At 44.5% G+C, this 27,048-nt stretch overlaps 1 protein-coding gene across 1 annotated transcript in view; it reads left to right on the top strand.

Moving 5' to 3' along the window:
• PIK3R5 (phosphoinositide-3-kinase regulatory subunit 5) overlaps positions 1–24,123 on the top strand; it is a 122,027-nt gene extending 97,904 nt beyond the window's left edge. Inside the window, exons 11-19 of the mRNA XM_082271460.1 lie at positions 6,260–6,416; positions 6,855–6,974; positions 10,409–10,528; positions 10,818–10,911; positions 13,438–13,514; positions 14,738–14,831; positions 16,381–16,463; positions 18,043–18,155; positions 23,786–24,123. Coding sequence (XP_082127586.1) covers positions 6,260–6,416; positions 6,855–6,974; positions 10,409–10,528; positions 10,818–10,911; positions 13,438–13,514; positions 14,738–14,831; positions 16,381–16,463; positions 18,043–18,155; positions 23,786–23,927 — 1,000 coding nt within the window. The 3' untranslated portion in view covers positions 23,928–24,123. The remainder of the gene's footprint in view (positions 1–6,259; positions 6,417–6,854; positions 6,975–10,408; positions 10,529–10,817; positions 10,912–13,437; positions 13,515–14,737; positions 14,832–16,380; positions 16,464–18,042; positions 18,156–23,785) is intronic.
• Positions 24,124–27,048: the final 2,925 nt, after the last annotated feature.

Here is a 27,048-nt window from a genome sequence, read left to right as displayed (position 1 = left end):
GAGCCCATCTACATTAAACTAGAACAAACATCCTTGAACAGAGATAGGGACCTGGGACATCATGTCTTCCACATATACTGTAGGATTCTGAGCCCATTCTGATGTTACGCAGAATGGTCTTAGCAGGCCTGTGTGCAAGAGCCCATACTGCTATTTTATCACAGTGATATGATAACAATTCACCCCCTCAGCCATATGAATTGAAGGATTAACCCGTGACTTCCTGACACCAAGGATGGGAATATGTAATGAAAACTGGACAGTTTCATAACTTTCACACCCCCATCCTGTTCTTGAACAATCAGCACCTTATTTGACACATTCCATGCATAAAAGGGGACCGAGTAACTGGAGCAGAAGTGCATCTATGGTGGAAGTTTGCATATCAGTGGGGATTCCGTCTCTCAGCTGATAATAGAGCTCATAAGATATCAAAAAAAAATTGTGGCTATTGAACATCACCTAGAACAGAGTGATGTCACTGCTTTCACACCTCCTATCTTGTTCTCGGTCAATCAACATCTACATTGACCTATTCCATGCTGATTGGATTATGGTGTTGGTGCTACCTAGGTGGATATAAATGCTGAGGTATCTTCTTTACCATCATTAGAACTGAAGAAGTGATTTGGATAAGCTGAAGAACATCTTCAACATTACAGAACAAGTCCATTTGAATGTGACCAACTACTGCGTGCCACCACATTCTAAATACATAATCCAGTCACCATTGTGCCATGAATTCTGAGTCAGCTGTTAACTGTTTTTGAGTTACATGGCTGAAGGTGTGATTTGCTATCAAATATCGGGGGTAGAGATGTTAGAACTGTTTTTGTATATGGGAGACAGATGGTGTTAAAGGCCTCCACCCCAGTTTAGCCCCTGACTCCCTTTTCTAATGTTATTCATTGAAGCTCAGGAAGCTACTTGGATTAGTCTTCAAGTCCAATTGAATGAGATTATTGCAGCCTTTCTCAACCAGGGTTCCTTCAGAGGTTGCTAGGAGTTCCTTGAGCAATTGGAAACGTCTGCCTGTCAGATAAGGAGCCACTGCCAACGGGCATCTGTTAAGGCACACAATGAAAATATCGGACAAATGATCAGCAGATTTTTCATTTTTTTTGCATTCTAGTCTCTATTTTGAAAATAAAGAGGTTACTCAATTTACGAATTTTACATTCAGAAGTGATGTAATGTATTGTATTGTATTTTTTCGGACAAAACTGTACTGAATAAACTAAAATAGTACGATCTGGTATCATATGAGAACAATTTTCATGTTTGTCCCTTTTGGATAATTTTGGGTGAACTGTCATAATCAGCTCTCGAAAGCTGTGTACTAATAATCTGATTATCGTAAGATCGCTTCAAAAGCGGTATTTTTCGTACGATTTTCTGATTGTGTGTACTAGGCTTAAGGGTAGGGTGCATTCTTTCCAATGACCTCAAATGTAAGGAACATTCTTCCCACTGACCACCAATGTAAGGAGCATTCTTCCCACTGACTACCAATGTAAGGAGCATTCTTCTCACTGATCACCAATGTAAGGAACATTCTTCCCACTGGTCACCAATGTAAGGAGCATTCTTCCCACTGACCACCAATGTAAGGGACATTCTTCCCACTGACCTCCAATGTAAGGGACATTCTTCCCACTGACCTCCAATGTAAGGAGCATTCTTCCCACTGACCACCAATGTAAGGGACATTCTTCCCACTGATCACCAATGTAAGGGACATTCTTCCCACTGATCACCAATGTAAGGAACATTCTTCCCACTGACCACCAATGTAAGGAACATTCTTCCCACTGACCACCAATGTAAGGGACATTCTTCCCACTGACCTCCAATGTAAGGGACATTCTTCCCACTGATCACCAATGTAAGGGACATTCTTCCCACTGACCACCAATGTAAGGAACATTCTTCCCACTGATCACCAATGTAAGGGACATTCTTCCCACTGACCACCAATGTAAGGAGCATTCTTCCCACTGGTCACCAATGTAAGGGACATTCTTCCCACTGATCACTAATGTAAGGAGCATTCTTCCCACTGACCACAAATGTAAGGAGTATTCCTCCAAATGACTATAAAAATATACCATGAGCTGTAGATATAGAAATTATAAGGCCCCATTCTCAACCTCTCAAACTATCCTTTCCCTATCTCTGATCACTACCTTATTAGGTTCACTCTCTCCCTCTCCTCCACCTCCTCTCCCTCCAACTGCCTTACCTGTAGAATCCTACACCATCTCAACCCTTCTCTTCTCTACTCTGATACCGACCACCTCTATGACAAAATCGCACCCCTCTCCTGCACCAACCTAGCCACTTCTGTCAGCAATGCTTCACTTTTAGTGTCCCTGAATACACTGGCCCCCCTCACTACACATTGAATCAGGCCCCGACCCCTTCAACCTTGGCAAACAGATAACACTAGAAGTCTGAAAAAGTAAAGCTGTGCTCTTGAGCGCCTATGGCGTAAGACTAGGTTTTAGAAAGATTTCAACCAAAATAAATCTGCCCTCCAAAAATATAATTCCAGTCTCCACACTGCCAAGTAGACCTATGTCATCACTCTCATTAACAACTTATCATCCCGTCCCCGGCAACTCTTCTCTACCTTCAATTCTCTACTTCGTCCTCCACTGTCTCCACCCACTAACCCACTCTCTGCCCAGGAGATCGCCAACCACTTCAAACAGAAAATTGATATAATTCATGAGGAGATCTCTGCTGTTCAGATACCTTCCATGCTTAACACTTCATACCCACAGGTACAATCACTACTTCCATCATTCAACCCCACCACTATAGACGAGGTTGCTTAACTACTTGCTAACGTCCAGCTTACCACCTGCCCTCTGAATCCTGTTCGCTCGCAAATGCTACGTTAACCCTCTGGCTCTATTCTACAGTCTCCAACCCACATCTTCAATCTCTCCCTCTCTTCTGGCATCTTCCCCAACTCTCTAAAACATGCACTAGTCAGCCCCATACTTAAAAAGCCCTCACTGGACCCAATCAATCTTAACAAACTACGCCCTATCTCCTTGCTCCCCTTTTTATCCAAACTCCTTGAACGTCTGGTCTATAACCAACTGGGCAACCACCTTGCCGAGAATAGCCTTTTTGATCCCCTTCAGTCTGGATTTCGGCCTCAACACTCCACAGAAACTGCTCTCCTAAAACTTAACAAACAATCTACCAATGACCACTATTTTGTACTCCTACTCCTGGACCTTTCTGCTGCCTTTGACACGGTTGACCACCCCCTCCTCCTCAAAAAAACTCCATGCCTTTGGTCTTCATGACTGTACTCTTGACTGCTTCTCTTCCTACTTATCCAACTGCACCTTTAGCGTTACTTATAATTCTACTTCCTTCTCTCCTCTTCCATTCTCTGTTGGGGTCCCCCAAGGTTCTGTTCTTGGACTTCTCCTATTTTCAATTTACTCCTCCTCTCTGGATTAGCTGATGGCTGTAAATATTTACACAGATACCAGATATGCATTAGATGTAATACACGATTATGGTATGATTTGGAAGAGGCGCTCTTATCACTCTGCTGATAATAAGCTGATAGCCAACAGGCCCCTTGTAGATAAGCTTCTTGAGGTGTTACAACTCCCCGCCAGGATTAACGTTATATCGGATCCCATGGCTTCCAATACCATCTCTACGCTGACGATACCCAAATCTATTTATCCACCCCTCAGCTCTCTCCCTCAGTCTCCTCACCTATCACTAATTTACTAGCAGATATATAAATCTGGATGTCGCACCACTTCCTCAAACCCAATGTATCCAAAACCGAACTTAGAATTTTTCCTCCACCATGTGCCACTTCCCCTGATCTCTCTGTCAAAATCGATGGCACAATTATCAGCCAATTCCCACATGCCAAGGTCCTAGGTGTAGTCCTGGACTCTGAACTCTCCTTCAAGCCCCACATCCAATCACTGTCCAAATCTTGCCGCCTCAACCTCCGCAACATCTCCAAAATATGCCCCTTTCTAATCAATGATACAACAAAGCTCCTAGTTCACTCCCAGGTCATCTCTCGCCTTGACTACTGCAACTCCCTTCTTATTGGCTTACCTCTACATAGGCTCCTCCCCCCTTCAATCCATCATAAATGCTGCTTCCAGACTCATCCACCTTATCAATCGCTCAGTGTCGGCTGCTCCTCTCTGTCAATCCCTCCACTGGCTTCCGCTCACCCAACAAATTAAATTCAAAATACTAACAACATCTTACAAAGCCATCCACAGCTTAGCCCCCAGCTACATCACCAGCCTAGTCTCAAAATACCAACCTAATCGCTCTCTTCGTTCTTCTCAAAACCTCCTGCTCTCTAGCTCCCCCATCACCTCCTCCCATACTCACCTCCAGGACTTTTCCAGAGCCTCTCCAATCCTATGGAACTCCTTACCCCAATCTGTCTGATTATCTCCTACTCTATTAGCTTTTAGATGATCCCTGAAAACCCTCCTCTTCAGAGAAGCCTATCCTACCCACACCTAACAACCGTACTTCCATTTTCTCCATCAGCCCATCTCCCACAGTTATTGCCTTCTGTTTCACTTGACCTTCCCTTCTAGATTGTAAGCTCTAACGAGCAGGGCCCTCTAATTCCTCCTGTTTTGAATTGTATTGTAACTGTATTGTCTTCCCTCACATTGTAAAGCGCTGGGCAAACTGTTGGTGCTTTATAAATCCTGTATAATAATAATAATAAACACTTGCGGATGGGGCAGACACGGATTACATGCAAGATCCCCTTTTGGGGTTCCCGGTAATTGTGCGCTGTGGGCAGCATCTCTATTGAAAGCAATGGAAGGCTTCTGGCTTCCGCAGCTAAGCTCATGGAGTGATCACCTGCGAGTGATCAGCCCTGGATTCAGCAGCTAATCGCCAAGAACTGCCGCTCTGGTTCGCACGCGTAGTCTGTCAGCCCTATTCGCAAGTGTGAATGCAGCCTTAGCAGGGGTTGCTTGAGTCCAGAAAGTTATTTCAAGAGTTCCTCCATGTTAAAATGTTTGAGAAGGGCTGGACTAATGACTTCTAGGTATACCATGACCTAAATCAATGAGAACATTCACAGACAGCTGTATTTTCTTTAATGATGTTTGTACTTTAAGACCGCATTCACACTGAAGCGGCACAACTTCGGGGGCGACCTGTGAAGTCACGTGCAGCGCGACTTCAGCGTGACTTGCACGGACTTCATAAAGAATGTCTATGCAAGTCGCTCCAGGTCACCCCGAAGTAGTACAGTACCCTTTCTCTAAGTCGGAGCGACTTGTTAGAACTGTTCCTGTACTACACTATGGACCACGATGGTGCACGACTTGTCAGGCTGACCAAGTCACCTGACAAGTCGTACTAGTGTGAATGGAGACTTAATGTATTTTAGGCCAACCTTTTTGTTAGTTTTAGGAAAAAGTGAAAACCCATGTGAGTTAACTTTCTAGTCGCCTGTACCCCACCGGGGAGATTTCACTTCCTGTCTAGGAAACAACAGGAAATGAGAAGAAATTTCTTGAAAGCGAGGAGAATTCCCATCTTAGAGAGTTGTCACAGCAACAGGTGTCCCCATTTTCCTTCTTGTTCCATTGACAACATAAAATATTTGGATTTCCCACCCCTTTCTTGGTAACAGTGGTGAAGAGGACAAAAACAGAATGCTGGACACAAACGGCATTAAAGTGGTAGTAAACCTAGTTTTTTGACTTGTACCAACAGGTAAGCCTTTAATAAGGGTTACCTGTAGGTATTGTGAATATCTCCTAAACTTGCACTGTTTAAGGGATATTCACACTGCATGCAGCCGGTGGTATCACTGGAACATGCGCTCTGAAGGTCCGGCAGAACTTCAGAGCTTGCGCCGTAAACAGGAGCTTCCACGCGCATGCGCGGGAATGACGTCATCGTGGCCCTGGCCACTCTAGCCGGACAGCGAACCCGGAAGGAAGAGTGGGTGAAGATAGAAGCCCTTTCAGGGATGACAGCATGGCACTGGAAGGCTTCCTTTTAAGGTAGGTCTCGTATAATAAATGCATACTAGCACATTATGCATTTGTTTTACAGGGGAAAGTGTTTTTTTTTTGCCAAGTTTACTACCGCTTTAAAAACCTGTCAAAGGGTCTAATTTGTCCCTACAATTAAAGAATGCCTTCTCATTCACGGTAAAGTCTTCTCACGCTTTATGATCGTTGACCTTTTTCTCTCCCTCTGGCTCTTTCAGGTTGAAGGAAAGCAACTGTCCTCTATTAACAAGGTTTTTTAAGCTGCAGTTGTACTACGTCCCAGTGAAGAGGAACAGCCCCACCCCGTGTGTATCACTGACAAGCCCCGGTTCCCCTTTAAAGTCTCCCAGCCCTTCTGGACCGACCAGCCTAGAGGTGAACTCACAACGCACACACAGCTCTGACTGTGCTGGCTTATTGCTAAGAACTGTGGTATATGCTAACTTCATATATCTGTCACTAAAAGTAGATCCTAAACTTGGATGGCATTTAGGAGTTGATTTACTAAAAATCGAGCGTGCAAAATTTGGTGCAGCTGTGCATGGCATCCAATCAGCTTCTAACTTTAGCTTCAGTTAAGCTTTGACAAAAAACTTGGAAGCTGATTGGTTTCTATGCAGAGCTGCACCCGATTTTGCACTCTCCAGTTTTGGTAAACCCCCTAAGTTTGCTAAAGCACTGCATATCAAAAAGAAATTGCATTTTTGGCATCCTTTCTCCAATCTGCTGATCTTCTTCATGCCTTTTTCAAATACTTCTTTTCTTTTTAGCAAAGTAAAATACTTTTCTTTAAATAATACAATGTTTTCACAGGATGTGATAGGGGACGAGGAAAGCACTAACGATATCTCTCACTACATCGGGATGTTGGATCCATGGTACAAGCGGAATATCCTGGGTCTGATGGACCTTTCCACTCCCGTTTCCTGTCAGGTAATTATCACGGATATAATCGCCCAACACTGATCCCTGTGTGATGGATTATGGAATTTGGTGGTAGTCATGTAGCGGGATGTAAGGTCCTTTAATTTGGAGCTTCCACCTCAGGGGTGAAAGGCAACTGTTTCCTGCCATTCATATTTCAGAAGCAAGGTGTATAAGAAATAGGGGGTGAAGCATTTCAGCTTTTTGGCGAGTAGCGTAGGGTTGAGGTCTATCTTGTTGGAGTTTGTCAGCGGACAACGTCTGAGTGCGCACGGTACTGGGATGCGTGCCTTTGAGTATTTTGGATCACTCCCTAATGGGAGAAGGGAGGGGTCATGGACTGTATCCCCTTAGTTAAAAGTATTTGGGTATTGAATCATGGGAAATTATAGGGAAGAGGGGCTCTCCATTGAAGAGGACCTAAATACCCCCGCAATAGCCAGCATCAGGTGAAAACTGATTACTGAGATCTGCTGGGAGACACCATCTGGTAGACACCATAACTACAACCTTCCCCTTTGGGAAGCACAGTGCCACTAGCAGGTTATTTTGAACCTCACAATGTGTCAGGACCTGGATCACCTGCTAGTGCCCCTGTGCTTCCCAAAGGGGAAGGTTGTAGTTATGGTGTCTACCAGATGGTGTCTCCCAGCAGATCTCAGTAATCAGTTTTCACCTGATGCTGGCTATTGGGGGGGTATTTAGGTCCTCTCCTACTAGTGCCTCTCGCTCCAGTGTTTTGCTGCTGCCAGATACGGTTTGACATTGACCCGGATCATGCTCCTCCCCTGTACCCTGCTGCCCTGTACTTGTTCCCCCATGTTCCTAAACCCAGATTTTGTTTTGTCTTCCTATATGTTCCCTATACCTCCCAGTTTTCCCTTGCTTTTCTGTGTTCCTCATGTTGTAAATATCATTCATAGTTAGTTGCCATTTAGGCTTTCTGTTTAAGTTGTTTATTTAGGTATTCTGTCACTGGGTTTTTGGTTCACTTATATCTTTATGTTTAGTAAGTGCTGGTGTTTGAACGGTTTTTGGTTTACTGTAAATAAATCTTACTTTAAATATATATAGTCTGGTTCCAGTTTCCTAAGTGTAGCCATGCAGACTTGGCTATTCCTGCTGCTGATTCCTGGCACAATACGTGTGATCGCAGGAGGATTTGAAATTCCCTACACCCTCTGATGTTGGATGATATGTTACTGAAGGTTTCCAAATAGACTGGTTATTCGTTAAAACCTGCATTCTTAGCAGCGTTATTCATTTAGGAAGGGGGGGATCCTCTTGATCTATGTTTGATGGCAAAGGGACAGGCATCAGTAAAGAGTGTGGCTCTATTGTGGGATTGTAATTTGGTTAGGCCAGGCAGAGCATTAGGTGAGTTTCCAAAGAGGTGATGTCTTGTTTCCACCAATAGAGAAGGGGTAAGTCTGGGAAGCCCCAAGCAAAAGATTACAGGGGCAAGACTCCCATCCTGTCCTTGGACAATCAATATCTACCTTGACATATTCCATGGTGATTGGATGATGGTGTTGGTGCTACCTGGGTGGGTATCTTTAAAATCATTAGAATTGATGCTTTGTGGATACGCTGGAGAACATTTTCAACATTACAGAACAGGACTAATTAAATGCAACCAACTACTATTTGCCACCACTACACTAAATACATAATCCAGTCACCATTGTGCCATGAATTCCGGGTCAGCTGGTAACTGTTTGAGTTACATGGCTGAAGGTGTGATTTGGTGTCAAATATGGGGGGGGGGGTTGAGATGTTAGAACTGCATTTTATTTGGGATATAGGTGGTGTTAAAGGCCTCCACCCCAGTTTAACCCACAACTCCTTTCTCTAATGACATTCAGTAAAAATTAAGGAAGCTACTTGGTTTAGTAGCAAAACGCCTTCAAGTCCAGATGAATGAGACTAATGCAGCCTTTCTCAGCCACATTTCCTTCAGGTTGCTAGGGGTTCCTTGAGCAATTGGAAACTTCTGCCTGTCAGATAAGGAACCATTGACAACAATATTCTTTTAGACATCTGTTAAGGGGAGATTCTTTCCAATGACCACAAATGTAAGGAGCATATTAACGTACAATGATCTGTAGATACAATGAACTGGATTCAGCACTGACTACCCTTTACTGAAACCACATAGTATTCTGAGCTGGAAAGGCAGTAATTGCTTCACGAGGTGTCCCTTTTTTCTTCCCTTTATGCAAAAGCCAAACATGATTTCAAAGAATAAAAAGAGAGGACAGAAACTGGCCAGAGTGAAGAAACCAACCAGATGATAAAGAATTCAGTTTCTAGAGGCCTAAAATGGCCGAGAAGTAACAGCTAAACCCTCAGAGACCTAAATGTATTTGTAGGAAGGACCTGAGCCTTTGTAAACCTAAAATAACTGAAGTGGAAACTGAACTTCTTGGGGTGTAAAATACTGGATAAGAGGGAACTAAGTCCTTGGATACCTAAAATGGCAAATTAAAGGGAACCTAGTCTCTAAAGCAGCTTGAAAAGGCTGCACCCAAGGCTACAAAATTGGGGATTGGGATTAAAAAAGAAGCTCAATTGGGGATAAGAATGGATTGAGCCATTAGACTACTAAAATAGTGAACAAAAATGAGCAGGTGCTCTGGGCACCAAAATTGGTGAATGAGAGAAGCAAGGGGGGCCTAAAAAAGCTGCTAAACTGTCCTTAAATGGATCAAAATTTGGGCGGTTTAGCAGAGACTGGATACATTTCAATCCATCTATGGCTGTTCTCACTCGACAGAAGTTGACCTAATGACAGCTTTGTTAATCATGCAGCCGCTGATCGGTTTATTCTGACAGCCAAGGAGTCCAGCTGTCAGAATACAGTGGCACAGCGGGGAGGATTCCTCCATCCACCTGGCATGTGTGGATGGGGGAATCCATTCATTTTTTTTAAACAGGCCTCTGGCTGATGGAAAAAAAAAAACAAGGCATCTATGGTCAGGCTTAGAGTATTTGTATATAATCACTCATATGGCAGTGAGAGAAAACACTGATATACAGTATATACAGGATATAGTCTCTATTGGCCTTTATAGCATACCCAAACCCAAGAGCAAAACTATTAATATATTGCAGATATTGCAGTTTACTTGTTCTTAGATGTAGCAATTGCATGAGCTTTCTTTTATCAGGCTTTTCTTCCTTTTATTTCATCCAATGATCCTGCCTATTAACACATTTCCTACCCTAGGGTGACAAAACTCACTCACTGTACTGTATTTATGGAGGAGCAGCGTTGTTACCCTATGGCAGGAAGTTATCAGCTCACTTGTGGCAGGATCAACAGATGATTTTTGTTTCTGAACAGATATAATTCAATGGTATATTTAACACACCGAAAGTGAGCAGAAGGATGTTAGGGTTACATGCACTTTTAAGAGTATTGTTCTTCTCATATCTCACAGTCATCTACTCCAGAAAATGACTCGGCAGACACGCGGAAAATGCCCATCCTTGCCGATATGGTGCTGTATTATTGCCGGTTTGCCAAGCGATCTCTGCTTCTGCAGCTGTACCGAGCTGAGGTAAATCTTACAATTTCTAACGCCACTGTATTCTATTCCTTAAAGTGCGTTTTTTTTTTGTGTGCCCCTTGTTTTCCCTTTTGATAAAATTGGCTACTTTTAATTGTTCCCCTGAAAAGGGGATTCTAATGCATGCCATCATATTGGTTTGCTGGGTGCAATGGTGTTCACTTCAGATACTTTAAAATGGCCAGGAAGAGAGCCAATATTTATCAGCAAATGTCAACCAGAATTGTTGCTCTATAAAGAAGGCAAACTGTCCTCATGCAGAGCTTTCCTTTATTTTTAGATCACCTTTGATGGAGGCAGAAAACAGACCGAGGTCTTCATCCAGTCTTTGGAGCTTGGTCATTCTGCGGCTCTAAGAGCTATCAAAGCTTCAGGTAAGTGCTACAGATTTGTAGTTAAGCTGTTGAATCAGATTTTCTCAACCTCTTCAACATAGGGAAACCCTTGAAATAACTTTCCGGTCTCAGGGAACCCCTGCTAAATATTTATATACCTACAACTCATGATACATTAGTGTGATTGTCAGTGGGAAGAATTACAGATAGCTAAACAGAAAGCTACAGATAGCAAAAAAGATTATTGGTGTCAGTGGGAACTTATTTAATAGGTAGAAAACTATTCATTACTCAAGGAACCCCTAGCAACCTCTGGAGGAACCCTAGGGTTCTGTAGATCCCTGGTTGAGAAACCCAGCTATATTGAGTTCCCCAACGTTGGAGACGTATGGGGCGATCCACCATTTCCCTATAGCTCTCTACATGAACTGTGGGCAAGCCTATAAGGCGTTTAAAGAATACAACTTACTCAAAGTAAGGATGCTGTCTTTGAATAGAAGGTTTGTCGACCATTAGGTGGAGACTGCGAATGAAAATCCTCCATGTAAATGCCATATGGAAGCCTTTCTCAACATTTTCAACAGAGAGGAAACCTTAAAATAACTTTACGGTCTCAGGGAACCCCTACTAAATATTACTATACCTACAACTCATGATACATTAGTGTGATGATCAGTGGGAAGAATGTTCCTTACACTTGTGGTCATTGGGAAGGATTACCCCTTTACAAATAGCTAAAAAGATCAATGGTGTTTGTGGGAACTTATCTGAGAGGCAGAAATTGCTCATGGTTCAAGGAACACCTAGCAACCTCTGGAGGAACCCTAGGGTTACATAGAACCTTTGTTGAGAAATCCAGCGTTGGATAACAGGATGACAGATGGGTGGCCGCAGCTCAAAGGTCATAGCCGAAATCTAGCCAAAACTTTTTTAAATTTTGGACAGACTTGTGAAGAGTAAAAACTTGTCAAGTTGGTTGGATCAGAGGTAGTAACCCTTCCAAATATTTATTGTATAGACCTCCTATGACTTAATGTCCTACGAAAAGTGTGCAGAAGTTTTTCCAATGAAACAGACCACACACAAAAAAACGGACAGTGTCCTCCACCCCTCTCTGCCAATCCCTCCACTGTCCTCCATTCAGTGTCCACCACCCTTATCTGCCAATCCCTCCACTCGCCTTCAATCAGTGTCCTCCAGCCTTTTCTGACAATCCCTCCTCTGGCTTCCATTCAGTGTCCACCACGCTTCTCTGCCAATCCCTCCACTGGCCTTCAATCAATGTCCTCCACCCCACTCTGCCAATCCCTCCACTGGCCTTCAATCAGTATCCTCCACCCCCTCTCTGCCAATCCCTCCACTGACCTTCATTCAGTGTCCTACACCCCTCTCTGCCAATCCCTCCACTGGCTTCCATTCAGTGTCCACCCCCCTTCTCTGCCAATCCCTCCTATGGCCTTCAATCAATGTCCTCCACCCCACTCTGCCAATCCCTCCACTGGCCTTCAATCAGTATCCTCCACCCCCTCTCTGCCAATCCCTCCACTGGCCTTCATTCAGTGTCCTACATCCCTCTCTGCCAATCCCTCCACTGGCCATCATTCAGTGTCCTCCACCCCATTCTGCCAATCCCTCCACTGGCTTTCACTCGCCCAAAGATTTTAATTCAAAACACTAACCGTAATTTACAAAGCCATCCACAACTTGGCCCCCAGCTACATCACTAACCTAGTCTCAAAATATCAACCAAATCGTTCACTTAGTTCCTTCCAAGACCTCTCGCTCTCCAGCTCCCCTCACCTCCTCCCATGCTCGCCTCCAGGAGTTCTGTCTCATCCTTTGGAATTCCTTACCTCAATCTGTCTGATTATCTCCAACACTATCCCCTTTAAACGATCTCTGAAAACTTTTCTCTTTTAGAGAAGCCTATCCTGACTCCACCTAACAACTTTACTTTTATTTTCTCTATCAGCTCACCCCCCACGGTTATTAACTTCTGTATCACTTGACCCCCCCTCCCCCTCTTAGATTGTAAGCTCTGATTCCTCCTGTAATAAATTGTAACTGTACTGTCTACCCTCACGCTGTAAAGCACCTCGCAAACTGTTGACGCTATATAAATCCTGTATACTATTAATAATAATCATGCTCAAGTCCATTAGGTAGTGGCCATATGTTGATTCAAGATATGGCCACTACCTGATGGACTTGAGTGTGATTATCTTATCCTGTGTTAAAGCGCCGTACCTTTTTATAATTATTTATTTTTTTAGTTTAGTGGTACTACACTTAAAGAGGCAGCTGTACGCTTCTAAAATATATATTTTTTGTTTTTTATTAGAGCAGGCGCCTACTATAATCATCTTCATCACTAACATGTTTCAGGGGCCAACAATTCCCCTTCATCAGGGCATGAATAAAAGTCACAAAGCTTCCTATAGAAATTCCAGGGAGGTGTTTTCTGTCTGGGGAGGGACATTGTGCTGGAGATACATGTGCAGAGCTTTGCTTCCATAATATCAGGGTGGAGTAGTCCTAAATCTAATTAACATCCTTTGTCTTCAGGTCCCGGCTGTAAGAGGCTCGGAATAGACGGAGATCGTGAAGCAATCCCATTTACACTACAAATTGTCTACAGCAAGGTAAGACAGCACAGATCATTTCCTGCAAAACCTGCTGCAGCCAGTCACACCGCAGTGCTTTGCGTTCCCCCATTATTAACCACAATATACAGTACAAGGGAGTGAGTAATGGCCCGGGTCATGTGACCTAAACATTTTCCACTAACTAAGCTCCTATTTAAAGCAAGCAGAAGCTTCATAACACTAGGGGGCGATTTCAATCTATGCGTTGCGGGAAGCCGGGAACTCGCATGCTAACATATCCGTTACCGCAAGATGCGGAAACGCTCTTCACATGTGCTAATGCATTATGGCGTCGTTCATTTTTTACAGCAAACAAATGAATTAAGGCAATGTACATGTGCTGCAACGCATGCCAACGCACCATAGTGCATTTCAGTAACGTTTTGTGATGCATCTCACTTTTGGGACATTTTGGTGCATTGAAAGCACGTTGATTTTATTAGGATGCCTTACTGTCTCATAACATACATCAATGCATGTCCATTAACGTGTACTTTTTTTTTTTTTTACTATGTGTGTGTTTACATATGTGTATTTTATAAATCACAGTCTATCATTTTCATGTACTTTTTCCATCTGAAGTACTTACTTGATCCTGCCAGTCACTTTTCTTCCTTGTTCTAAACTGACCACACAAAGCACAGAAGCTGATCTTTGTTAGTGTGGCCAATTGTTATCCTTTGGGTGGACATTCAGAGGTACAGGACACTGTGCAGACACACAACATGCCTGTACTCGGTAGTTTGTTCAGCCACCATATCACCCCCTTCCAAACACGCGCCCCCAAGTTCGCTCCCGTGGACCGCTGTACAGGCGGCTGGTCGGTAAGTGGGTAATATAAGGACACTTACCTGTCGAGGAGTCAAACGATTTCGGCACCACAGGCCGATTCTTCAATGGGTTTCGGGTGCAGGCGCCGGCATCTTAAATAATGGAAATACACAAATTGACATGTGTGCGTCCCAGAAGGCAGCGGGGAGAAGGGGACGGAAATACTCAGAGATCGCTGCGGCAATCTAATCTGGAAGTGGGAGCGGGTAACTGTCAAAACCAGATACCCGCTCCCCCCCCCCCCCCCCAAAAAGTGCCAAGTGTGGCAGTGGAGAGGGTGGGAGTAAGCGAAGCTTCTCCTTTTGGGCGGAGTTCCGCTTTAAGTTGATTTAGTCTGGTTACAAAATGAGTACCGATAACATGGATTTGTCAATCTTGTGTTCCTGCAGTCCAGTGTGAGCGGCCGAAGCCGATGGAGTGATGGAGAGAAGGTCTGTACGTCAGTCAGCTTGAGGAAAGCATGCAATTCATACGAAGAACTTGGTAAGGCAACTGATGAAAACACTTTATTTATTGGGCATAGGCAAGAAATAGTGAGATCCGTTCCTCCGCTCTAAGTTTACTTTTCAGCTTTGGGTGGAGTTGTGCAGGCATGGATCCCTTGCTGTTTATGACACTGGTGGAGAAATATCTGTCCATGCATACTGTATGTAGCCCTCTTGCCCTAAACAATCAATGTCGTTTTTGGCTGGGCTGTAATTCGCTCAGACTGATTGTATGGTTTTTCACCTGGTTTTTCCCTAAGAAAAGGGAAGTTCACCCTAACACCAAAATCACTACATCTACAGGCTTCCACGATCTAACACTAACCCATCTAGCCCTGTAAAGAAGAAATCAGTATACATTCCTTTTTTAAAGCCGATCCAGTCCAGTGTCCAGCAGCTGGAGCTCTGCAGAGGACACGGCCGACAACACCTGTGAAATGAATGGGAAGTGATCTCACCCATAGAGTTAGTATGGGGATTCCGTTGTAGGCTGTGTCCTCTGCACCTGCCTACATGGCGATGCCGCAGCCAGGGGAGGACTGGGCCAGGGGGCAGGGGGGCAATTGCCCCCTGGGCTGCTCTAATGCCTCGTAAAAAGGCTGCACTGCTTCTGCCACAGACATGCCAAAAGGATTCCTGGTGAGGAAAAGAAAAAGGTCCCTGCCACTGACCCACTGAGTGCGGGTTGAAGACAAGGACAGAGCGCAGGTGGTTCCTTGCTCTTCCCTACTGGAGAGACACCAGTAGAGCAATGATGAACCCCTGGCCTAGAAAGTTGCTGTCCATGACGCAGCAAGCACATTCAGTCACACTCACTGTCAGGCTTGTGGCCTAGAACTTGAGGTACTGCATACAACAGCAGCTTCTTGGGAAAATTGCCTCAGGCTTGGTTGTTAGTGGGAGCAAGAACATGACATAGTGCCTGTGGTGAGTAGGAGGAATATTGCCCCATCATTGGTGTCAATGGAAGAAATAGTGCACCATCGTTGGTGTCAGTGGGGGGAATAGTGTCCCATCATTGGTGTCAGTGGGGGGAATAGTGTCCCATCATTGGTGTCAGTGGAAGAAATGGAGCCCCACTGTTGGTATCAGTGGAAGGAATAGTGCCCCATCATTGGTGTCAGGGGAAGAAATAGTGCCTCATAGTTGGTGTCAGTGGAAGAAATGGAGCCTCACTGTTAGTATCAGTGGAAGGAATAGTGCCTTATAGTTGGTATCAGTGGAAGGAATAGTGCCTCATAGTTGGTGTCAGTGGGAGGAATAGTGCCCCATCATTGGTGTCAGTGGAAGGAATAGTGCCCCATCATTGGTGTCAGTGGAAGGAATAGTGCCTCATAGTTGGTGTCAGTGGAATGAGTGGCGCTTAATCATTGATGTCAGTGGGTGGAATAATGCCTCGATGGGAGGAATGGTGCCCTAAGGGCAAGATAATTGCAAGCAAAGGGATATATCTAGCCATCAAGCTGCAGTTTGGAAACCAATGTATCATGGCAAGCTTCTCTATCGGTGTGGCGATTTGTGTTTATCCCTTTATTTGTTTTTTTTAGATTCCAGAATGGAATGCCTAAATCTCACGGTACGGGAGGTGGTGAAGAGACAAAACTCCAAGACAAAGAAAAGCTTCAACCAGGTGAGAACCACAAAGGACAAGAGGGGGCAAACAGCTGACCCAGGAGGCTGGCATACTCAGGGTATTACCCAAATGACTTTGCTCTGGAATTGGTGTAACATATTTTTAACAATAATGTTTGCAGTATAAATTTGATTGGTCAAATATAATCCCATTTTAAGTAAGGGCAAACATACATGGCGCCATATTGCCAGGAGGAAAAGTCACAATAACGTTAGGGTGGGTCATTCCGACATAAAGAAAAGTAAAACACAAAAAGATAAAACAATCTGAGGAAAGTCCATCACTTTTACCCTCCGCTTCTTTAGCAAGGCAGTGGTCATCTTGGAGGTGTTTGGGGTCGTTATGTTGGAATATTGCCCTGCCCCCCAGTCTCTGAAGGGAGGGGATCATGCTCTGCTTCAGTATGTCACAGTACATGTTGGCATTCATGGTTCCCTCAATGAACTGTAGCTCCCCAGTGCCGGCAGCACTCATGCAGCTCCAGACCATGACACTCCCACCACCATGCCTGACTGTAGGGAAGACACACTTGTCTTTGTACTCCTCACCTGGTTGTCATCACACACGCCTGACACCATCTGACACCAAATAAGTTTATCTTGGTCTCATCAGAGCACAGGAGATGGTTCCAGTAATCCATGTCCTTAGTCTGCTTATCTTCAGCAAACCGTTTGCGGCTTTCTTGTCCATCATCTTTAGAAAGAGGCTTCCTTCTGGGATGACAGCCATGCAGACCAATTTGATGCAGTGTGCGGCGTATGGTCTGAGCACTGACAGGCTGACCCCTCCCCCACCCCTTCAACCTCTGCAGCAATGCTGGTAGCACTCATACGTCTATTTCCCAAAGACAACCTCTGGATATGACGCTGAGCACGTGCATTTAACTTCTTTGGTGGACCATGGTGAGGCCTGTTCTGAGTGGAACCTGTGCTGTTAAACCGCTGTATGGTCTTGGCCACCGTGCTGCAGCTAAGTTTCAGGGTCTTGGCAATCTTCTTATAGCCTAGGCCATCTTTATGTAGAGCAACAATTCTTTTTTTTCAGATCCTCAGAGAGTTCTTTGCCATGAGGTGCCATGTTGAACTTCCAGTGACCAGTATGAGAGAGTGAGAGCGATAACACCAAATTTAACACACCTGCTCCCCATTCACACCTGAGACCTTGTAACACTAACGAGTCACATGACACCGGGGAGGGAAAATGGCTAATTGGGCCCAATTTGGACATTGTCACTTAGGGGTGTACTCACTTTTGTTGCCAGTGGTTTAGACATTAATGGCTGTGTGTTGAGTTATTTTGAGGGGACAGTAAATTTACACTGTTATACAAGCTGTACACTCACTACTTTACATTGTAGCAAAGTCTCATTTCTTCAGTGTTGTCACATGAAAAGATAGAATAAAATATTTACAAAAATGTGAGGGGTGTACTTACTTTTGTGAGATACTGTATACAGTAAAAAGTTGTTTGCCATTTTTTTCCCTGAGAGGAGTTCCTCTTTACTGAGTCTGAAGCCACATTAATGACCACTGAACCAAAGCCGACCACCACTAATCCCCTCCATTCTTTCCAGCAGATCAGCATTTCACAAATCAAAGTAGACAAAGCGCAGATTATTGCGCAGCATGGAGGAACGTTCCCCTTGTGCCTGGACCAGGATGAACGCAAAATTCTTCAGAGGGTCACCAAGTAAGATATTCTTCTTTGTTCTCAGTCTATTTTTCCCCTATTTTGTAGACGCGATATACACTTATGCCTCGTTTCCACTGAGTGGTACGGTACGGTTCGGTTCAGTACGGTACGGTACGGTTCAGTACGGTACGGTTCGGTTCAGTACGGTACGGTACGGTTCGGTTTAGTACGGTACGGTTCAGTACGGTACGGTTCAGTTCAGTACGGTGCGGTTCGGTACGGTACGGTTCGGTTCAGTACGGTACGGTTCGGTTCGGTTTAGTACGGTTCAGTACGGTACGGTTCAGTTCAGTACGGTACGGTTCGGTTTAGTACGGTACGGTTCAGTACGGTACGGTACGGTTCAGTACGGTACGGTTCGGTTCAGTACGGTTCGGTTCAGTACGGTACGGTTCGGTTCAGTACGGTTCGGTTCAGTACGGTACGGTTCGGTTCAGTACGGTTCGGTACGGTACGGTTCGGTTCAGTACGGTACGGTTCGGTTTATTATGGTACGGTTCAGTACGGTACGGTACGGTTCAGTACGGTACGGTTCGGTTCAGTACGGTTCGGTTCAGTACGGTACGGTTCGGTTCAGTACGGTACGGTTCGGTTCAGTACGGTTCGGTTCAGTACGGTGCGGTTCGGTACGGTACACATTGCGTTTCCACTGCCAATAGTACCCTTTCATGATAGGCATGGTGTAGCAGGAAAGCTGTGATAGACGATTCTCTGTCAACCAATCAAAGTATCAGAGTGTAGCTCCACCCTGTTGGTACGGTACTAATGTGCTTGGTACCCCAACGAAAGGGTACCAAAAAGTGGTACGGTTTGGAATTAGGGTACCATTCATAATGGAAACGGCATAAATAGCGTACCATACCGAACCAAACCATACCGCTCAGGGGAAACGAGCCATTATTCGATTTTTATTTTTGTACCAAAAATATGTAGCAGAATACATTTGAGGGGATCAAATGCTACCAAAAGAAAGCTCTATTTGTGGGGAAAAAGGACATCAATTTTATTTGGGTAGAGCGTCGCTCGACCGTGCAATTGTCAGTTAAAGTAACGCAGTGCTGAGTTGCAATAAATGGGCAAGACATAAAGAGGGGTAAATCTTTCGGAGCTGAAGTGGTTAAAGAGGCGCTTTTGTCGCCATTTCAATTTTATGGCTTGACATGTTTGGTAAATATTTTTAGCTGTTGCAAAATCAACTTTTGTATTATTTTACAAAAAATAAAAAACCAGCTCATTTATTGTGTTTGTGTGGACTGAAATGAGTTTGAGCATTTTATAGTGAAATTTTGCTTTTGATAAATGTGCCCTAATATCGCGGCGTGAAAAATTGCAATGGTCCCCATTTTGTTCTTCATGATATTGAATATTAAGTCATTCATTTTCAAACCTAAAATGTATTTTTAACATCTGCACAAAAGTTAAAAGAATGGTTTAACCACTTAATGACCGCCCACCGCAGTTTTACAGTGGCAGGTCGGCTCTGTCCCCTGAAATGACGTACCTGTCACCGGTACTTCATGGAACTGCTAGGGGGGGGGCGTACATTTGCCACAGGGGAAGCCGATCAGCGGGTCCGGCGTCTGCGATTGCCGCTATCGCTCCCCAGAACTGCGGTCTGCTGATATAAACACGGCAGACCGCTGCTCTGTCAGTGATGAACACAGGGATCCTCCTATTTAAGACAGATCTCTGTATTCATGCAGCAAGCTCATCCCGCCCCCCTCACAGTTAGAAAGCACCCCCTAGGGACACATTTAACCCTTTGGTTGCCTCTGGTGGTAACCCCTTCCCTGCCAGTGTCATTATTACCATAACAGTCAGTGGTGTATTTAGGATTTGTGCTGCCCTAGGCCTGACTAAACTTGGGCACCCCTAATTTAAATATTACCCACCTCTTCCTATAAAGGCCACACCCTTTCCTGTTTATGACCCGCCCTGTCATCTGTAAACCACAGACCACAACCACAGTCTATCAGTGCCCATCAGTGCAGCCTCATCAGTTCCCATAAGTTCAGCTTCATCAGTGCCCATCAGTGCAGCCTTAACAGTGCTCATCGGTGCAGCCTCATTACTGCTCACCAGTACAGCCTCATCAGTGCAGCATATAAGTGCAGCCTCTCAGTGCCCATTAGTGCAGCCCATTAGTGCATCATATCAGTGCCCCTCAGTGCAGCTTATCAGTACTGCCTCATCAGTGGCCATCGGTGCAATATATCAGGGCAGCATATCAGTGCAGCCCCTGAGCTTTTTTGCTGCCCCCCTGCAAAGTGTTGCCCTAGGCCTGGGCCTTGTTGGCCTAGGCCAAGATACAGCACTGATAACAGTGCATATTTTCAGCACTGATTACTGTAGTAATCTCACCGGTCCCCCCAAAAGTGTCAAAAATGTCAGTTAGGGGTCCGATCTGTCCGCCGCAATGTCGCAGTCCCGCTGAAAATTACAGATCGCCGCCATTACTAGTAAATAAATAAAAATGACATAAATCTTTCCCCTAGTTTGTAGATGCGATAACTTTTGCACAAACCAATCAAAAACCACTTATTAGGATTTTTTTTTACCAAAAATATGTAGCAGAAAACAAATTGGACCAAAATGATGAAAAATTTTGATTTTTACATTTTTTTTTTTTGGGAATGTTCTATAGCAGAAAGTAAAAAAATATTATTTATAAATTTTATTTCAGAATTGTCGCTATTTTTTGTTTATAGCACAAAAAATTAAAATCGCACAGATGATCAAATACCACCAAAAGAAATCTCTGTTTCTGGGGAAAAAAGGACATCAATTGTATTTGGGTACAGCATCGCATGACTGCACAATTGTTAAAGTAACGCAGTGCTGTATTGCAAAAAATGGCCTGGTCATTAAGGGGGGTAAAACCTTCAGAAGTGGTTAACAAATTTTATAAAAAAAAAAAAAAAAAGAAAATGGTCCTACCTCAGTATATCCAGAAGGGGGCACTCCAGGACTACCTCCAAAAAATTCCACAGTGAGATTCCAAGCACCTGCAAAAAGCTTGTTGGCTTTGGATGAGCTGTTGTGCGTTTTTTCTGTATTTTCCATGTAGGCCAAACACACGGAGATGAAAGAATCCATCAGTCACAGCGAGGTGTTGCCATGCAGCGCACTGGGCAAACAGCCGCCTTTCCTCTTCTATTTTATTGTGGTGACTTCTTCCATTCACATCAATTCCAATGGAAACCCTAAAATACACAAAGCAGCACGTCTGACCCATGAAGGGATGCACAAATACTGCAACTGGAGTGCCCACAAGTTGTTTTTTGAAAAAAAAAAATTCAAAAACATTTTTATGTGTATATTCAAAAATATTCATCTATTCAGTAATCTACAAACTGCGGTCTTTAAGCCGGATGTGGTCCTTTGCATGCCTTTATCCAACCCATGGGGATTCTTCCCAAAGATATACACTTCGAGACATTATTCCTCCCACTGACACCAATGATGGGGCACTATTCCTCCCACTGATACCAATGATGGGGCACTATTCCTCCCACTGACACCAATGATGGGACACTATTCCTCCCACTGACACCAATGATGGGACACTATTCCTCCCACTGACACCAATGATGGGGCTCTATTCCTCCCACTGACACCAATGATGGGGCACTATTCCTCCCACTGACACCAATGATGGGGCACTATTCCTCCCACTGACACCAATGATGGGACACTATTCTTCCCACTGACACCAATGATGGGACACTATTCTTCCCACTGACACCAATGATGGGACACTATTCTTCCCACTGACACCAATGATGGGGCACTATTCCTCCCACTGACACCAATGATGGGACACTATTCCTCCCACTGACACCAATGATGGGACACTATTCTTCCCACTGACACCAATGATGGGACACTATTCCTCCCACTGACACCAATGATGGGACACTATTCCTCCCACTGACACCAATGATGGGGCACCATTCCTCCCACTGACACCAATGATGGGACACTATTCCTCCCACTGACACCAATGATGGGGCTCTATTCCTCCCACTGACACCAATGATGGGGCACTATTCCTCCCACTGACACCAATGATGGGACACTATTCTTCCCACTGACACCAATGATGGGACACTATTCCTCCCACTGACACCAATGATGTGGCACTATTCCTCCCACTGACACCAATGATGGGGCACTATTCCTCCCACTGACACCAATGATGGGGCACTATTCCTCCCACTGACACCAATGATGGGGCACTATTCCTCCCACTGACACCAATGATGGGACACTATTCTTCCCACTGACACCAATGATGGGACACTATTCCTCCCACTGACACCAATGATGGGGCACTATTCCTCCCACTGACACCAATGATGGGGCACTATTCCTCTCACTGACACCAATGATGGGGCACTATTCCTCTCACTGATACCAATGATGGGACACTATTCCTTCCACTGATACCAATGATGGGGCACTATTCCTCCCACTGATACCAATGATGGGGCACTATTCCTCCAACTGACACCAATGATGGGGCACTATTCCTCCCACTAACATCAATGATGTGGCACTATTCCTCTCACTGACACCAATGATGGGACACTATTCCTCCCACTGACACCAATGATGGGGCACTATTCCTCCCACTGACACCAATGATGGGGCACTATTCCTCTCACTGACACCAATGATGGGGCACTATTCCTCTCACTGATACCAATGATGGGACACTATTCCTTCCACTGATACCAATGATGGGGCACTATTCCTCCCACTGATACCAATGATGGGGCACTATTCCTCCAACTGACACCAATGATGGGGCACTATTCCTCTCACTGACACCAATGATGGGGCACTATTCCGAACACCAATGATCCCACTTACACCAATGATAGGGCATTATTCCTATCACCAATACCCATTAGGGGGCACTATTACTCCTCCCGCTAATCACAGTCAGGCTCCCCTAAAATCTGAAGGACCGTAAATTGGACCTTTTGTTTAAAAATTTTGGAGACCCCTGATCTATACAGGTATATATTTACATACACAAGTCCATCTCATTCAACCGATAGGAAAAAAAATAATAAGAAAAAGGAAATAGAAAACCTCCATCTACAGAACTTTATACCCAGAGTTGATCCAGGGAAAGGCCGAAACACCCCTATAAAGCATGATCCAATTGGCTGCAGTGGGGTGATAAATTCCTTCCTGATCCCCTGTTCTGCAGAAAACTCCAACTTGCCGAGATCTCCAATGACGTTACTTCCAGTGAGGGTACACCAGGAATAATTGCAGATTTTGAATACTTGGGGTTGTTACACAACACTGGGAGCTTATACACTCCGGTACACCCTATAATTAATGCAGGTTGTTAGTCCGCCCGCTAGTAACCAAAAACATGGCCGCCTCCTAGGCGGCGGCAACTAGCTGGTGGACTAACAATCTCCACTAAATATAGCATCTACCGGAGTGTATAGGCTGCCGGTGTAACGTCGTCAAAGATCTCGCAAGTTGGAGTTTTCGGCAGAATACCCCCCAGGATCTCAATGTGCGTGTCTTGTGGTAGTTGTTGATAACCATTTTGCAGGTTGGATTGTACATCCTAACAGATATTCTTTCTTCTATTTATTTAGGTGCGAGGTTTCGCCATGTTACAAGCCTGAAATCAGAGACTTTCGTAAAATCTACCGGCCGCACTGGTCACAGACGGCTCAGGACCAGTTCTGCTCCCTCCTGTGCCTGCCAGTGGCAACCTTCAGCGGGGGTCACCTCTAGAGGGCGACACAAAGCTTATTGTCTAATGAATGCGTCCTCTAAAGTGCGCCATTTTCTGTTCCTCCGGAACTGGAAAGATTCTTTCTACGGTACGAGCGAATGTTTAATCGCAGCAAAGAGATAATTCAATGTTGGATTTGAGGAGGAAAGTTTAAAGAAAAATTCCTATTGGCTTCCATCCTACAATGCCATCGAGATGGGTCGTAATTGAAGTCCAGCACTTCACACCATGTAGAGAAGAAGAAACGTCGGATATTACGTACAAAGGCGGCCATATTGGGAAGTACTGTAGTTGCTTGAGAAAGTGAACAAGTGCTGGAACTTTGCGATTTCTTCACATGATTATTTTGGATTATTGTTGCCAGCGGTGGTGTATATATGAAGACTGTACATATTGAGCTGGAAACTTCTACACACCAAAGGGGTTCCACCATCACCTTGGGTAATGATAGGAATGAGTAAATATAGAATTGAGGTGTCACAATGTAATACTCAAGTCCAAATACCCGTTTTTTTCTAATGATGGATTGTTTGCAAAGCCATCGCGTTTTAAGGGCTTCCTTCATCAGGGCTTGAAAAAATGAAAGAACGAATGTGCTACTAGAACCAGCTGCCGATGGATGGAAACTCACAACACTTCAATAACATCCAACTATAAATTATTTATTACGTTCACATACAGGTTTTCTTTTAAGCCCTGATTAGGTTGGCAAAATTACAGCCCCCGAAACGCATTGGCTTTACAGACGATCTAAAATTAAAATATACTTGTTGCTAGGACCTGGTTCTGATCCTGCAACCTCTGCTGTGGCTGGCAGTATCTCTTGCTGAGCCACCTGAGATGTTGGACAACCCTATGCCTGGCTCCTAAGACAACCTTGTCTTATGTCTTCTTTCTCTTGAACCTTAACCCCTTTGCTCCTCCCATGCACTTCCTATTTAAGCCATGCCTTTGCACTTCGTGTTTTCCTGATTACTGCGCTCTCTCCAGCCAATATCGCTCTTTTCACTCCTATGCTGTCTGCAACTTTTATACCGCTCCTTACCAACCTTTGGCTTATTCCTCGACTATACGTCTGCTTGATCCCAACCTGCAACCCCTCGTTACTGAGCCTTGCCTTTTCTACCGACTACACTTCTGCTTGGCTTGTTCCTCGAATACGCTTCTGCTTGATCCCATCCTGCAACCACTCATTACTGACCTTTGGCTTGTTCCTTGACTACACTTCTGCTTCATCCCAACCTGCAAATACTTGTTATCAACCTTTGGCTTGTTACTCCACTGCAGTTCTGCTTCATCCCAATCTGCAACCATTCGTTACTGACCTTTGGCTTTTTCCTTGACTACACTTCTGCTTGATCCCAACCTGCAACCACTCATTACTGACCCTTGGCTTGTTCCTCAACTACACTTCTGCTTCATCCCAACCTGCAACTACGTGTTACCAACCTTTGGCTTGTTCCTCAACTACACTTCTGCTTCATCCCAACCTGCAAACACTTGTTATCAACCTTTGGCTTGTTTCTTGATTACGCTTCTGCTTGATCCCTTCTGCTAAATCTGCTACTGGACTCTGGCTTGCTCACCTCCAGGTGGGGAGATTCTGAGGGCCGCAACCTGGTACTAACATGCAGCAAAACCCATTCCCACCATCAGGAGTGAATACCAGATAGTGACTAGACCCCGCACCTCAGGGGAGCCAGTCTCATGCGCCAGGATGACCTACTTGTGAACCTATCCTGCTGGTTGGTGGAAGCCTCTCTATGGCTAAAGCTACTGGTCTCGAGCCTGACCCCTAATCCTTGTACTTGGACTTGAATATTATGGTGTGGCACTTCAACTTCAGATCCATTCAAATTGTGATGTAGTTTCACATGATATTGAGGAAATGGGATTTTAAAAATGAAAAAGAAAATCCCTCCCAATAAAAACAGGAAGAAGTACTTTGGAATTAGTCCAATACTCTGGATCTGAAAACCAAAATCCCATTTAGGTTTTGAACTGGGTGCATTTTAGCACCTTGGTAGGTTGTTGTTTGTCTTAATTCTTTATTTTAGTGACCATGGCATTATCCTACTCTCCCCCCCCCCCCCTTCAGGGCATCCTTACAAGGTTTCTAACTCTTCCCCATTTTATCCAACATGAAGAACGAAAAAGTTTTGTCTGCAGTAAGACTTTATAGTGTAATATAGCATAGCTCCTAACTGTCCCGGATTTCAAGGAGCTGTCCCTGATTTGGAGGGGCTGTCCCTGATTTGGTGGGAGTGGGACTGTTCTTTATTTGGAGGCACTGTCCCTGATTTGGAATAAAGTCCCTCTCTCTCCCTCTTTCTTCCTCATTTGTCCCTCATTTTTGTCTAATCTCTATAATTGTATATAAAATGCACTTTTTATCTTTTAAAAAGTGTTTCCCAGTGCTAAACCTTCCATCTTCAAACCTTTCCACATTTGTAAATTCCAAAAGCAAATATTAAGGAGTAATAGTGGTAAAAAAAAAACACTTGTTGGTTTAACTAATCATTCTTTTTTTTGTATAATTTTCCTTTTAGGGGGTGTGTCCTATGCCTTCATACTTTTGCTAAAGGGTGTCCCTCGTTCCCATCTCAAAAAGTTGGGAGGTGTGTTAAAGTGTAACTAAAGGAAAAACCTTTTTTTTCAGTTTTGGACAGGGACAGAGTGGAGAGGGATTAGAGCCCCTGCAAGGTTTTATTGCTGTCTGTGCCCCCATTAGGGTGATTCCCCCTCTCTATGTGTCCTATTTACCATTATCGTTTGAAAGTGAAAGTACAAGAAAATCCCAAATTTGGGTTGTCCCCAGAAAAGTAATAGAGGGGAAATCTTCCAATGGGGACACCAGTTCTGGTGACCGGGGGGGGGGGGGGGGGGGTACTGGAGACACCGGCACCCATTTCAGTGTGGATCACCGGAGTAGAGATCTCAGTGTTTTAGGGCGATGCTCCTGGAATTTCTAATGGGTCACAATGGTTTTAACCATCTTTTATTCAAAAATGAATTTTTGGCTGCAGTAGAACTTCTGCGCCCCATAATGGTACAAAATGGCTTCACCAAGATTGTCGACAAATGACCTTCAAAGACGTCTTCCAGCTTAATGTCAAGAAA

The sequence above is a fragment of the Pelophylax lessonae genome, assembly GCF_965119305.1.
Source record: "Pelophylax lessonae genome assembly, chromosome: 11".
Lineage (NCBI taxonomy): Eukaryota > Metazoa > Chordata > Amphibia > Anura > Ranidae > Pelophylax > Pelophylax lessonae.
Note: the sequence above shows the minus strand (reverse complement) of the source record. Positions and strands in the feature narration are given on the sequence as shown.